At 40.4% G+C, this 16,012-nt stretch overlaps 1 protein-coding gene across 3 annotated transcripts in view; it reads right to left on the reverse strand.

Moving 5' to 3' along the window:
• Positions 1-16,012, reverse strand: part of arhgap42b (Rho GTPase activating protein 42b) — a 78,258-nt gene that overhangs the window by 1,767 nt on the left and 60,479 nt on the right. Inside the window, exons 11-24 of one of the 3 annotated variants that reach the window (XM_085244039.1) lie at positions 15,663-15,719; positions 13,971-14,049; positions 13,594-13,633; positions 13,219-13,281; positions 12,960-13,034; positions 12,379-12,463; positions 12,124-12,182; positions 10,939-11,044; positions 10,581-10,740; positions 2,445-2,595; positions 1,822-2,217; positions 1,377-1,533; positions 551-613; positions 369-448 (exon numbers count right to left, since the gene is read on the reverse strand). In XM_085244039.1, coding sequence (XP_085100165.1) covers positions 369-448; positions 551-613; positions 1,377-1,533; positions 1,822-2,217; positions 2,445-2,595; positions 10,581-10,740; positions 10,939-11,044; positions 12,124-12,182; positions 12,379-12,463; positions 12,960-13,034; positions 13,219-13,281; positions 13,594-13,633; positions 13,971-14,049; positions 15,663-15,719 — 1,571 coding nt within the window. Of the gene's footprint in view, positions 1-368; positions 449-550; positions 614-1,376; positions 1,534-1,821; positions 2,228-2,442; positions 2,596-10,580; positions 10,741-10,938; positions 11,045-12,123; positions 12,183-12,378; positions 12,464-12,959; positions 13,035-13,218; positions 13,282-13,593; positions 13,634-13,970; positions 14,050-15,662; positions 15,720-16,012 lie in introns of all 3 variants that reach the window. The other 2 variants (XM_085244041.1, XM_085244040.1) reach the window with 2 other exon arrangements.

A 16,012-nucleotide genomic window follows, 5' to 3' on the forward strand; every position in this document is an offset into this window, starting at 1 on the left:
GCCTTTCATTACTAGGTTACAGTGACCTGCCTAGACTGTTTGTGGGCCAAGTCATCTCTTAATGGAAACAAGCAGGAGGCAATAAAAAAAATCTTGGCACTGTTTGGATGTCCATAATGTATATGGGAGTGTCGCGCTAAGAGCAAAAACTTTCCATTTCAACACTGGAAATTCACCAAGTTCCTGCTCTTTGCTGTCAGCACAAGTCAGGCAAATTACCCCCTCTGTGTGTACAGTATTTACACTTCCGATCAGCCTTTCAACGAATCATTTGCAATCTTGAATCCGAACACTTTTGCTGTAAAGCGAAAGTCGGCTTACAAGCAGACAGTTAAATGTGCTTATGTGTTTGCGCTTTTTCTGCTCACCGTTTGAGAAGTGTGCCCCCTGTGGGAAGCTGAGCTCATGACTGTGCTCTGCCTCACAGGAATACATTGCCTTGGCATCTCTGTAAAGACAACAAAAATATGCTTTGTAATCGCAGATTTAAGGAGATAAGCGTGGGATCGATTAGGTCAAACTCTTGTTTGGGGTTGTAATTTTTTATCACCTTCCAACTGGAGCAGACTGTTGGGTGGAGGCATTTTCAAAAAGCAATGCTCGGGCAGCCACCCTGAAAACAATTGGAAAAAAAACAATAGAGTTCAGTGCACTTCATTGTGTAAAGTATGTCAAGCTGTAATTATGCCATTTAAGACAAGCATGAGTGACAATTAAGATGATTTTAAAATAATGAAACAGTGTAACTGTGTGTTATCTATTATAATGTATCAGTGCTGTCTTAGTTTACTTGCTCTTGCCAGCATTTTTCATTGTTGAGAATGAAATGAAAGGCTTAACCACACAATATGGGAGGTTTCCTTCCTCCTGGCAGACTCAGCTTTAACACAAAGCTAAACTGAGTTAAACTATATAACGAGGCCGCACTTGACCCTGGACATAACCCCAGAGTCATGGGGACAACAGAGACTAGGGCAAGCTAGCTGGATGCTATACGGGAAAACTAATTGAAAGACAAGTGTGACTGGCTTCTTAGACAAGACAAGTCAAACTATCTATTCATCTCAAGAGATCCAGTGCAGACTGGTGCTGGGTCACGGCAACCCGAGAGCAGGCAGAACGTAATTAAGGCCAGCTCTCCCACCAGAGCAGAAAAGACATAAATCTCACAACACGCACTCATCTGTCCTTAGAAACCTCTCGATGCTTGTAAACAGATGAAGGAGGCAGAAAACTCAGAGGGCAAACAGAGAGGAAGGGAGAAAGAAAATCAAGTATATATGTAAAAGCCTGTTTGCCTTGTATTTATTTTGTGGAGACATGTTAAAACTCTAACTTATGATGAGAAAAATGATTTGCTTTTTAAAGCTCTTTACACTGAGCCAGGTCTTTGGTAGCCATTGCTGACTGAAGTGTCCATCCTGCGGCGGATCGCTTGTTTTGGTGGAAGGTTTGGGTGCTCAGTAGGCTTTAAACTCTCTTTGGACTCCAGTGTTGATAAACTTTGGACAGATCCAGAGCAGCTCCTGTGGCCTGAAGGGCGACATACAAATAATAACTCGTAAATGACACATAGAAACAAAAGGCAGACACTAAGGAACAGCTATCACGCTGCACCAAATAAATCAGGAAATAACAAAATATTCTCGAGCTACTGTCAGTTTTTGAAAACCCTTGAAGGATAAATCATAACAGTGAAAACTACCCAGTTTATCTATTCTGTCCTGAAATTTCACTTTCATGAGATTCTGATCGACTTGATTTTAAGTCAAAATAACTGCAAATTACGTTTCAAATGGCATCGCTTCACGATTATCGTACCTTCGGATATATGCAATGATTTGAGAGAGGGTGCCGTGGAGCGGTTTAGCAGCTCTGGCCTGAGGTCAGCACGACAGTGTGGGGCTTTCTTGGGTGCAGGAGACAGCCTTGGTGTTGTGCTGACTGAGGACGAGCTAAGAGCATCCTCTGACTCGCCATCTGTGCGTCCCGTGTCCTCCCTGGAGCTCGAGTCGGGACTGCTGACAAACACGGCACTCTGGGGGCCATTTGAAAGCTGTGAAGGTGTCCGGCGGAGGTCCAGGAGTGACTTGTCCTGACATGTCCTCTGTCTAGAGGAAGCTGTTTTGGAGGAGGTGTTTTGCTCAGAGGAATGGGAAGACAGAGACTCCATACTCCCCATGGGGGTGCTGTCTGGACTGCTGCTCAAAGCGTCACCTATGCAGGGACCAGAGACGAGGCACACAAGGCCCTCATTAAAACCTGCTTAGCAAGTAAAAGATTTTAGCTTCTTTGCAATTTAGACAAAAAATGTTTAGATATTATATTATTCATTAGCTTTAGAGAGCTGGCCTAAATGTAGGAGACTGCGTGTAAAGATTCCTAAAAGATATTAAAGGCGTGGTTTAACAAATTGTGACACTCATCACTTCCTTGGTACTCACTATCTGCATCTGCAAGACACAGTGTGGGAGTGTAGAGGCTCCGGGGTTTTCGGGGCCCGGTGGACAGACAGATGGCCCTGCTCCTGCGAGAGCCAGGTCGACTCTGGGGCTGGGGCAGAGGCACATTGGGATCTGGAGGCTGGTGGAAGATCTACAGGTCCAGAAAGAAACACTGATTACTCAATACAAATACAGAAACTATGTATTTCTATACAGTCTGACATTTCAACATGATTTTTATCAGTACTCTTCAAACACTCTCAGTACCCATTTATATATTTTGATGAACTAACCTCTAACTAACAAATCTTAACCACCAGACATCTAGCAAATCTTGCTTTTTATATCTCTGGTTTAACGGTTCTGTAAGTAAAGATAATTATAGCAGCTATGTAAAAGTATAGTAAAATATTTATCCTACATAAAGAATTTTTCAGTTTGCACAAAGTTTTGTTAAACAAGGTTTCATTTGGTCAATAATTCTTTTTTTTTTGTTCATCAAGTGGTAAGAAAAAAACAGGAAAATGTTAAATAAGGTGACAGACACATTGCCTTCATGATAGATTGGGTGATTGTGCTTCTCATGCCACCCCTCGGGGGCTCATTCAGAGCCAGAAAAAAATCCTGTTATTAACGACGGAAGTTGAATTACCTCCGTGTTTCGGCGTGTATTGATAGCTGGTCTAGCAGGATGTGCGTGACTGGCCCTTTCTATAAAACTGTTTGCCGATGTTACACTTATAAAAGGATGAGATGGAATTTCAATTACAATGTTAAAATCACAAGTTTAAAAACCTCACCTTTTCTGACCATGCCACACCTGTCACAGTACATCATAACTGTCAAACTGTTGGACACACCCAGGAGGCTAAGTAATTATGAAACAGACAACAAAGAGAATATTCTAAGTGTAAGGGGACTGTTTAGTCTTTCATCTATTTGATTTACATCATATTTCAGGATCATCTGAATGTGTGTATTATTTGGGTTACATTAGATTCCTTTACGGTGTTACCTTAAAGGCAATGAATATAAAGATGGTGGCTGCTAGGATTGCTAAGATTGCCAATTTCCCTTTATCTGCAATTGCATTTATTTGTCTTTAATTTGATATCTCAAGTGTAAAAAAACAATCGCTTGTCTATTGAACAAGCTACCTAACTGCCATTAATTGTCCACCTTTAAAACAGCCTTTGGGCTATGACACTGGGTGTTCAGTAAACCAGTACAAACATCTCTGTAGTTTTTTTCTTGATCATTTGAGCTGGAAAGGATTCAGAAGCAACCCCAAAAGATCATGAGAAGCAGCATGGATGCCTTCAGTGCATCTCTGAGACTAAAAAAGTAGAACTTCAGGGCGAGCCCCTAAAGCAGGGGTATTAAACTAAAATTTGAGGAGGTCCAGTTGGAGAAAATCTTCTCAAGCAGAGGTCCGGGACATCATAATGTCTAACTTACGTTATGATTGTGATAGAGAAGCAACCTTTTTTTAAAATTTTTATTTATATCTGAACGTATGAACAATAGACTGTCAAATCAATGAAAATACAAGTTAAAACATTTCAACAAAATTTATTGTTAACACTGAAACACACAGTAGGCCTACATTAGAAATAGGGCTGCTGTTTAAAATGAATTAGAGAAAATAAATAAAATGGCTAAATTGTGCATCTTAAAACAAAGTGATTAATTTCAGAAAAAAAAAGTTTCCCTTTTTCTTTACATTTTACATCTCGACTAAACAGTCTCAATACATTTTCAACAGATAACCTCAAAACATTTTAACAATTTTACAGTTTCTCTTTCTTTCCCCCTTATATTCCACGTCCCAACTTTCTGTTGTTCAGTGAGAGAACTGAGCTTTAGTTCGCTCTACTAGGATTTTAAATCTGGGCTGGAATGGTGTCAGGGCCATTCTCATACACATGTGTAGGTGCTCATTGGTGATCCTGGAATGATATTTAGTTTTTATTATGTTCATTTTGGAGAAAGCTGCCTCACAGCTGTATGTGGAGCCAAACATGGCAGGTTCAGTTCTTCCAAACTGCTCTTTCAGGGCCACATCTGCTTGGAGATCAATTAGTTGCATTTGAAGAGGCCCAGCATTTGCCCACTTGAAGTGCTGTGTGACTTCCTTTGAGAACCCTCTGACATCAGTGATGGCAAATGGGTTCTTTATGAACATGGTGAGCTGCTGTCCAAAGCTGAAGCTATCAAAATGTTTGCTGAAGTTTTCAATCAGCTTATCAACAAAGTCAACAAAAGAGGACACATCTCTCTGTCCCTGAACCTGTTCCTTCACTGTTGGGAAGTGTGCATAGTCTCCTTGCAGGTCTTCTTTGAACACTTCAAGTTTCCTCTGAAAGCAGCGGACAGCTGTCATCAGTTCACAAATTGAATTGTCCTTGCCCTGCAGCTTCAAATTCAGTTCATTCAGGTGTGAAGTGATATCAACCAAAAAGGCCACAATATCCATGTTTTTCCCATCATTTAAAAAGAGAGAAAAGTTTGTTGCTTTTTGACTTTCCAGCTCTTCCAAGAAAGCTGCTACTTCACTTCTGATGGACCAAAATCGCTCCAATGCCCTGCCTTTGCTAAGCCATCTCACATTGTTGTGAAGCAGAAGATCATCAGCGTGTGCATCAACTTCTCTGAGAAATTCCCTGAGCATGCGATGCTGACAAGAAGAAGATGCCCTGAGAAAATTAATCATTTTCATCATTGTTTTCATCACCTCAGCATACTCGTCTGACAGGGTGGAGCATAACACTGACTGATGAATAATGCAATGATAAGAGATTAGCTCGGGATTGTCCTCTTTCATTCTTGCTACAGCTCCTTTCTCTCTCCCCATCATAGCAGGGGCTCCATCTGTGGTTATTGAAACCACTTGGTTTGGCTCTATTCCTCGCTTTGTTAACATTTCCTTAATGGCCAGGTAAATATCCTCTCCTCTTGTAGTGCTGTGAAGGGAAGTTACACCTAGCAGGTCTTCACAGAACTCTTTCTTATCATTGTTGAAGAACCTTACATAAACTAACAGCTGAGCATTGTCAGACACATCAGTGGACTCATCTACAGCCAAGCCTACACATGGTGTCTTATGAATAGCTTCTTCCAGCTGGGATAGCACATCCTGAGCTAATAATTCACTTCTCTTTGTGGCTGTTGATGCTGACATAGGTATTTGCTTTATTTTGTCATGAAGCTCTTCTTTTTGTTTACCCTCAAGTAATGTTTCTGCTACTGCACTCATGTACTCTTTGACAACACCTGGATCTGCAAAGGGCTTTTTGTGTTGACCTAAAATCCAAGCAACTCTGAGGGAACATTCATGAGCACGTTGTTGGGCGGTGAAAGAACTGGTTAAGATCCTTGTGGACTGATCATATTGGGCTCTGAGACTGCTAATTTTCTGGGACCTGAGTTCAGACTTGGGTGGGTATGATTGTTCAAAAGCTTTGTGCTTTGTCTCATAGTGGCGTTTGACATTGCCACTTTTAATCAGTGCCACGGTTTCTGAACATATGAGACACACTGGTTTGCTGCTTGCGGCCGGAAGAATGAACATATATGCGTCAGTCCATTCAGTCTTGAAAGTTCTATTTTCGGTGTCTACTTTTCTCTTTTTTGAAAGCGCCATAGTTGTTTTACCTCTTGTGACTCCCGCTCACGTCTTGTCTCACTGTATCGTTAATCGTCTCGCTTGTCATTCACCTCTCACCATGTCTTTCCTCTGTCTGTCTGTGTCTGCACTCAGCCTTGCGATCGCCTTGAATGCGCAGATGTGATTGGCTAAGTAGTGTCACGTGGGTGGCGTAACTCGCACACAATTGGTTAGTATGTTCCCTGGTCTAATACAATGTAAGGTTACTGCTTAAAATTGAATCGCCCCGTCAAAATTAAATATAATTTAATATTTTGTTAACTATAGGTCTGGGTCCATATAGGATGGCGACTGGGTCCAGACTCGGACCCCGGTCCGCCTGTTAGTGACCCCTGCCCTAAAGCAACCAAGAAAGTGTGTAGAACCCATTTCAGAGAGTCGAGACTGATTTAATAAGACAGAAAATAGCAGAGAGAGAATAAACCAGCCTCTGTAATGATAGTAGTGAAGCTCACTATGAGAACATACGATCTGAACCAAATTTACCTGAATCCATATCCACTCTTGATAGTGGAAAATCCTGCCAGTTTGCTCAAACCTGTTCTGTTCATAGTCATAGGTACTGTACCTTTGCACCATATAAGCATAAAAGACCTGCTGAAGTCCCCCAAATGGAGTCTCAGGTTCAGGAACCATGAGCCTCAAAAGCTTATGTGCCATTTAATCCAGTCTCTACCCCTTGTGTGCCTTATGGCTCCACATTGGCTTCTCATACACCTTCAAAGTGAGTTTTGACACCTAACCTCTCTCTCCTTATATACCAGAAGCCAATCTACAGCTCTACAAGCACCTCAAGTGCCCATTAAAGGCCAAATAATTTGCCTCCTGACCAAATCCTACCAATCTGTTCCTTTGTATGTTCCTATCAAGTCCAACCCTCTGTATCTGCAGGGGCTTAGCATAGTTTGCCAACCTATGGCCTATATTTTCAGTTACCACCAGTTCAGCAGGCCATGGCCGCATTATATGCAGTTTGACCTCCACCCATTATTACTGAAACCTCACTCTATTTGTTCTCCTTTACCTACCTTTCCAGTAATATTCTCCGTGGCTGCTATATAAACTTCTGTGTACCTCAGCAGTTTATATAGCAGCCTCAGGCCCAATACAGGCTCATATTCAACTACAGTATCATGCTCCACACAATTCTCTGGTGCAAAACAGGTGTTTGTTTTAGGTGCAAAAGTCAGCATCCAGGGATAATGAAGAGAACCCAGATATCCAGTGTGATGCACTTGAACCCACAGATTATATTATCTAAAGTCACACTAAAGGTAATTAAAATAAGACTTAGAAACAAGATTAGGACCTTTGATGCCTATGCTGTCTTAGATGATGGAGCATAGTAATAATAATAATAATGGTAAATGGCCTGTATTTGTATAGCGCTTTACTAGTCCCTAAGGACCCCAAAGTACTTTACACATCCAGTCATCCACCCATTCACACACAGGTGATGGCAAGCTACATTGTAGCCACAGCCACCCTGGGGCGCACTGACAGAGGTGAGGCTGCCGGACCCTCTGACCACCACCAGTAGGTAACGGGTGAAGTGTCTTGCCCAAGGACACAACGACCGAGACTGTCCAAGCCGGGGCTCGAACCGGCAACCTTTCGATTACAAGGCGAACTCCCAACTCTTGAGCCACGAACGCATAAATAAATGCAATAATGGTTTGCATTTATATAGCGCTTTTCGGGGCCCTCAAAGCACTGTACAATTCCACTATTCATTCACTCTCACATTCACACACTGGTGGAGGCAAGCGACAGTTGTAGCCACAGCTGCCCTGGGGCAGACTGACAGTGTGTTGACTCAGGGTGCAGCCACGCATCTTGATTTTAAGGGGAGCCAGCAAAGCTTAAACTGTGCACAGAGAGACCACATACAGAAATGCCACAAGTCAAATGTGTTAACCTCCAACTTTCTCCCGCTTCATGCCCTAGGAAAAAGTTTTCAAATGACTGTGCATTCACCTCTGACATCATAATGTTTGTTGAGCAGCATTATCCTGTGGATAAATTAAAACTTCTAACTTTTAACTGCACATTGTTGTTGGGTCCAACAATCCATTCTCCATAACACCTACTGAAATAGTTCAATAAAGCTCAAAGGGAGCATGAGCACAATGAGCACATGGTTGGGGTCGTCATTACAATTTCTCTTGATGAGTCAGCTGATTCTGTCCATTGCTTATTCACCTCACAAGACAGCCCATACACCGAATTTAAGACATAATGCTGACACCTCCACCCTCCCTTCAGAAGTGAGGGGTTGATTCATCAAAGATAAAACAGGGGTATGAATGTCTTCCTTGCAGAAACATATGCTACCCAGAGACAAGAAAAAAATCACTGTGATAGCAACAAGGATGTAGTTAACTTACCATCTTCTAGATTGAGGTTATGCAAACTGACCTTCTGGTCCATAGTCGCTGACTGTTTTAGGCCTTTAACTATCAAACTTGGATGTTGTGGTGAATAATGTTTAATATTAACATCAGATACTCTCATATTGAACTCCTACAGTTCCATTCTGACAGTTTCCTTATGTCCCACAGACATTTCACTGCATGCAGAGAAGAGCCCCATGAGCTTCTTTCTAACTGTAGCAATTTTAAAGAAGAGGCAAGGAGTTGAGAGATGCATTTGCAGCCATGACCCATCCCTGAAAGTCCCAAATCCAGCTTCACTTTAATCCCCCAAATGCTCCTGATTTTGGGTAGTGTGGGAGAGAGAAATTAGGTCCATGAAACCTGCTCTTAGGGGGACAGTGGGAAGTCAAACCATTTTCCACTTTCAGAGGAAAATTGTGGTAGTTGACATAGAAGGAGTCTTGAACTCTTAACTGATATGATATAAACATCTGATAGTGTTGATCCTTTTACTCTAACCTCGTAGTTTTAATGGGGCAGCGAGATGTTTCTCTTCAACAGGCTGTCTGTGCAAACTCAATTCTTAAAAAGTTGGGACGCTGTGTATAATGTAAAAACAAACAAACAAACAAAACAAAAAAATAATGGCATGATTTGTAAATGTCAATTGTAAATGTCTATTGTGTTTTATTCACAATAGAACATAGAAAACATTTAAAAATATACCCTTTTAATTACAATATGAGCTCATTTTGAGTTTGAGGTCAGCAACACATCTAAAAAAAGTTTGGCTAGAGACAAAAGGCTGGAAAAGTAAGAGGTAAAAAAAAGAAACAGTTGGGGGAATACTACTCTCTCGCTCAGGCAGCACTGTGTTAAAATCAGGGATGATTCTGTTATTTAAGAGTAACTTCACAGGCTCAGTAACACTCCCAGAAATTATTGTTTAACACAGTTCACTCTGCTATCCACAAAGCAGTTTAAAGCTCTATGGATCAAAGCAGATGCCATATCTGAACACGCTCCACAAATGCTGCAGTCTTCTCTGGGCCAATGGTAATTGAAAATGGACCGAGGCAAAGTGGAAAACTGTGGTCAGACAAATCAAAATTCTAAATTCTTTCTGGAAAACACGGCTGCAGTGTCAACTGGACTAAAGAGGAGAGGAACCATTACATATTATAAGCACTTAGTTAAAAAGTCTGCATCTTTCATAGTATGGCACTGCATTAGTGCCTATAGAATTGGTACCTTGCACTTTTGGAGTGACACTTTCAATGTTGAAAGGTATATATAGATGGGTTTTAGAGCCACCTATGCTCCGATGCAGATGTCTTTATCAGGAAGGCATGCATGTTTCAGCAAGACAATGCTATACTGAATTGAAATTATACTTAACCATCATCACTTGTAAGAAATAAACCTCCTCCATGGATCCTGTATTTAAAGAGGCACGCCACATCAAATGTTGTGAGCCAATGCAATCATTTTCACTCACTGGGTGCCTTCAGCTTTTGGCTTAAAAGCAACGAATTAAATTAAAAAATGAAACAAATATATGTGCACTTGTTACATTTCATCTCAGAGCCAGCTTCTGCTATTTTTTTCTCCTCTGCTAACTGTTTGACTGTATGTGCCTCTAGCACACGGCACAGAGCACACAATCATGCACGCAAGTGCGCGCGCAAACAGTCACACAGAGAAATACACACATACACAAATACACACAGCTGATGCAGCCATTTGTTTCAGCTTGTGCTTTATGTATGATACTACTAGTGGCAACAATGTATTCGCATGACTAAATGTCAATTGAATTTAACATAAACATTGGAATATGAAAGTTCATATAGCATTATAAAACGCATTATTCTTGTCGCTCGTCTGTGTCTTCTGCTATCTGTTGCTGTCTAGGTGTCGTTTTTTGAGAAACATGAAAAATGATTATAAACCATAAGAGATCTTTCTATAAATCTGTTCTAATAAGGAAATATGGATATTCTACTTCAGAAAACTGCTGCACGAGGAATGTTTTTATTGATGCAGATATAATTAAAAGCATACCAGGCCATTCAAAGTCAAACTGTGACTCACCTTGTTGAAATTTTCAATGAGTATTTCCACCACAATGTTCTGGAACTTAATGTTCATCATGGCGGCAACTGTCTCCTCTTGTGATCGCATCAATGTAGGCCCGAAGATGACGCCCAGGTTTGACACTGTCATCAGGTTAGACTGGTTTTGTGCAGAAACTCTGCGTTTAGAAGACAAGCACATCATACAAGCGTCCTAAGAATTCACATGTTTAACCATGAGGTGATATTTTTTGGTCTACGAGATAGTGAGAGTTGGCGAGACGCCTGCAATTGCGGTGCAGTGCCTCAGATAACTTTAATTAGTTTCAGGTAACGTTAAGTCTGCAAGTTAATTGATTGATTACAAGAACATGTACCTGACAAGATGCTTTATTAGTAACTCCAGCATTTCCTTGTTTCTTTCAGGCATCTTATGAACCAAAGCATGGACAGCACGCACTCTGTAGTTCTGATCATCGGACTCTGAGAAAGAAAATAAATAGAAATGAGGGAAGAGTAGAAATGCTGGCCACTACTGACTTATGGAATAATTGTATTTCAGATGTAATTGTGTGAAAAAGAAAGTACATCCCATTTTAATTCTAAGGTTTTATCTTCTGGCCCTAAACAGGTCTTAAAATGAGGTAAATACAACCTCACATGAACAATACATCACATATTACTGTGTCATTATTTATTTAATAAAAATAACCCTAATTCTAACCCTGACACTTAACCCCCAAAACTAAGCCAAAATGCACAAGTAGTGTGTAAACAATTAACTACGCCATTACTACTTCCATTGAAATGAACACGGTAAGCAGCAGCCAGGAGCTGCTAATCAAACACAGTTGATTAACTGATCATCAGCGAATGCGACCACCTCTATAAACGTTTTGGCAGTTTGCAGGTCTGTAGCATTCAGATTTTTGGCAACAGTGCCAAGAAGGAAAGACGAGAAGAAACTTTTGCTGACCATCTATGTGAGAATTGCAATTTGATGTGCATCATTCTGCGAAGTGAGAAAGATTATTAAAAACTGCAAAGCATTTGGGACAGCGGCTAATCTTCCCAGGAGTGGACATATCAGCAAATTTATCTCAATGTTTAAGTTATGTTAAATGTTTAAGTTCACGGTTTTTACGGTAAAAAAAAAAAAGTTATTCTCATTACAAAGTCACACTCGAGTCACTCTGACATCACAGTTTGAGATGACCTGAGATCCATACAAGTATTTCCTCAGATAGAAATGATTTAATCAGATCAGTCCTGACTCATTTGCTTTCCCTGCTTTGATAACCCAGACGTAGTGCTCACAAAGCTCAAATCTCTAAAATGAATTCAAAATGTTTCATAAAGATTTTCAAAATTCTAATGCAATATCTCTTCACATAAATCCTGCTTAACCTTTGCAATTGACATAATTAGTTAGTTATCAGATGCACCCGATTCATTAGTGCTATATGATTTGAATTGTACCAATATCTTCCTAATCTGTTCTATACAAGAAAGGATAATAGAGAACTTGATAAAATATGTAATATGTTATAACTGTAACTTACTGACAGCCATGATAAAATCTTTGTGGAGCTTGAAAGTCATTAGAGGCTCAGACAGGCACCTGATGGAAAAGAAAAAAGAAACAGTTTCATTTTATTTCCTGAGTGACACAGGTCCTGTGAATGCAGCTGGTATCCTTGGTGAGTCAGTCGCAGCACTTAATGTATGACTATCATCAGAGAGGTTTCAAAGAGGCACTATGGAGGCAAGGATGACTCCTGATATTTAAGTGCACGTAGATGGTGGGGCGAGCTGACCTGAGGTAATTCTTCAGGCCGCTGGTGATAGTTTTGTTGTCCCACATGTCTGGGTCCAGGTCCATATCCACAGGTGCTTTGGATGCTATTGGAAAGATGTTTTATTGTTATATGACCACTAGGTAAGTTTAAGCTGCAAATTGTCTTAAGAAACCAATACAACATGACATGACCTGTCAAGCTGCTCAACCGAGGACCGAAAATACTTTCTTCTTGTGTCAAGAGACTCAAAGGAGAATTGAAAATAAATAGTGACGTGTGTGGTGTCTAATAGCACTGGGGGTCAAGATTTAGAGACATTTAACAAACTCATTCAGACATTTCCTGTACAAATGTGTTATATATATCCAGACGAGACTACCTTGTAATTCAATAAAATAATGACAACATAATATAAGGCCTAATTGCTGTTACACTGTCCTACCACAAGGAGGACCTCTTTCCTCACTCTGCTGGAAAAGATCACGTTAGAAAACTATTCATACATTACCATGGAGATTCAGACACTTGTGAATTACAGAATAAGGGGTTTGACTTGGTACATTAGTTCACTGATAATACTTTTGATTTTAGTTACTTACAAAAGACTGTGGTCATCAGCTTCTGCACTTTAGAATTGACGCCTCCAATTCTGTACAGTCCCATTGTGTTTATCCCTGTGTGGCAGTGAAAAAAGCAAAAGGATGAATTGGAACAAGGACCTAAGACTTTGTGTTTATTTAGGACTCGTGCCAGTGCAACGTGTTGTCAAGTCCACTAACGAGCACATTGTTAATCATTACAACCAGGTTGCATTCAAATCATTTGACACACGAAAGCTGAGAGATTGAAGCGCCTCACCTCTCATCTCGACCAGGTCAATGCATTTTCTTACAAAGTTGAAGCCTGCCTCATTAAGATATGCTGTAACACAAAACAAGAGCAGAAATGAAAGGACAATTACTGCCTGGGATAACCGCCCGTCATGTGGGATAATAAGCTCTCCCTTATGCCGCTGCTCAAATTAATAGCACAGCCCTGTACTGTGAGGCTGTGCTATGCCTGCTGAGTGGGCATATGTAAAATTATAGTATTAATGAAAAGGCATAGTCATAGGTAACGAGTATTTCTTTCATATGTGTATGTTGTTGATCTCATTATCTTACGTTTTAAGAATTTGAAAGGCAAACATTTTAATCCTGAAGGAGTTTGGAAAGATATAAAAACAATACTCACTCTCTTCTTTTTTGCTTAATATGGCCGGCAGGTTGTAAATCTAGAGAGAGTTTACAAAAATCATTATAATGTAAAGGTTACCTTAGTTTGAATACTGAAAAAAATCGCTGAAAGAAAAGGATAATGTCAAAACCTTATTCCCACTGAATCTAATTTGAGTAGACTGTCCTATTATTAGCACAAGTAAATGGTGAGGTCATGGTTTCCTAAAAACAACAACAAAAAACCTTACAGAAAGCCACCAGAAGAGGGTGCCAGTGACAAATAATTCATTTTTGGCATTGTCTTCTTGCCAAACAAAGGACTTTAAAAAAACCTGACCAACTGCAGCCAGCACCGAATGAATATTTCAAAGAAGAACAGGCAGAGTTCCTTACCGGCTCCCTGCCATCCATGGCCTCGAGCCACAGTCTTCTGTTGGACTCTGACAGTGCCTGCAGTGTCATAACGCCATGCCTGGAAAGATTTAAGAGAAAAGCTGGTCTCAGTCTGATCTCTTTTCCTTGGGGCCCCTGGACAGACCATGTTTATATTGGCTGAGACCACTATAAAAGGACTAGTGTAACTAAAATAGCTCATGTGCAAATGCTTGACTTCAATCTATGCCCTCAGTTCACTTTGTGCTTCACATTACCCTTCCAATTAAAAGCTACAAGTTCTTAATATTAGAGTGATTCATTTTTGCACCCAACATGCATACAGCTTTATCTGCTTTCACCTTACTGTGTGCAGCATAGTGAGAATCTGGGGCATTATGCCTTGATTTGTGGCACTGCTTCAGTTGGCTGTAACACAATTATAGAACACTATCTGATGATGGCGGCAAACAAAAAACGTCACCCCACCCAGTAGTGGCAGTTAGTACTAGCATGGAGCTGTGTCAGCTTGCATGTGTTAAAGGTCATTTCAACCAAAATACAAAAAAAAGTGCTACACCTTTAACAACACCCCTACTGATATTTTGACATGCAGACAGTTTAGCATTTATTTCACCAGCTTTTAAGTTGTCCAATATTAAAGACTCCAAACCCGTACAGGTGAACGCAGAAGAAAATATTTATATTTGTGTTGCTCTCAAATCATTTAACAACATCTCTTTCCCAAAACAGCATCTCTGCTACCCTCATCCAACCTCATATCATTTTTTTTAATGGATGTATTTTCCCTTAAGTCCTTATGAAAGACACGTTGCTGGTAAATTTTTAATGAAACTCTTCTTTCATTGCTACGAGCAGCTCAAATTAAATTCTTTTTATTGGGCTGGCAGAGGATGTTTCAGAGATGGCTATCTCAGAATCTGGGCAAATAAAAGTATCCGCATAGCTGGATACCTCTTTACTAATTCGGGTGAATCAACCCGTTAAAAATGAGGTTCCGAGATGGCTGGCCTGATTAAACTTGGGCAACAGCATGTTTATTATAATGGGGATTAATGGATGAGCTTGAAGCTGACTGGAGCTTGGCCCACATTGTCCTTGTGGTTAGAACACGCACCTTGGGGCAGCGCAGTTAATGATAAATGAGTTGTCCTGCAAATAAATTGCAGTTATTGTCCATGCTCAGCAACACTCACCGAGCGTGAGCAATGCTGCTGCAGTGCAACATTAACACACAGTGATGTGCTAACTCTATTCTGGGGTACAAATCACTATAAAGAACTGATATCAAGCATTCATAATGGATGGCTTGGTCAATTGAGCCAGTGTTAATCAGCTGACAGCTACTTAAAGGTTTCTGATCATTGCCCAATATGTAATCCTATTTCCCCGTGAAACATTAAAAACAAATCAACTATGAATGTTCCCACATGGCCAAAGGTTTTGAAAAGAAAGGGAAAAAAATAGGAATTAATTCTAAGTTCAATATTGTGTGTTACTTGAGTAATTGCAGACAAGAAGAAATAATTTAAGAATGTGTCTTGACCAAGTGACCAAGTCAGATTTTGTGAAGTGCTAAGAAAGCAGCAGGATTTCATTAGGTTTGGATTTAATATTGAGTGAACAACATGATTAGGACACATGCAGCACATGCAACTGCACTGAAAGGGCAGCACTGGTCAGTTCACATACCGGACTTTACAGAAAAACTGAAGCGGCCTGAAAAGAGTTCCACGACAGATGTCATTTCTACATTGACATGAACACAGAGAAAAGATGGGATGGGTTCAAAAATAGAAAAAAAAATAATGATAATGTAGACATACAGCAAATGGAGCGGGGGGAGAGGACTCGAGAAACATGCAGGACACAAACAGAGCTGATTACGTCTAACACTGTTAAACCGAGTCTTTGAAGATGTTAATCAAACCTGAACAGCTCTCGCATGTTCAAACGTTGTGTACTCCAGGGGGAATCTGGGTTAATTTCCAGTATTGGTGAGTTCAACATAGCACAAAATGTCACGTGCAGTTCGACGTTCT

This window comes from Mchenga conophoros, linkage group LG14, assembly GCF_057382185.1.
Source record: "Mchenga conophoros isolate Kocher_MC1m ecotype Shallow Benthic linkage group LG14, M_conophoros_male_GT1.1, whole genome shotgun sequence".
In the NCBI taxonomy this organism is placed as follows: Eukaryota; Metazoa; Chordata; class Actinopteri; order Cichliformes; family Cichlidae; genus Mchenga; species Mchenga conophoros.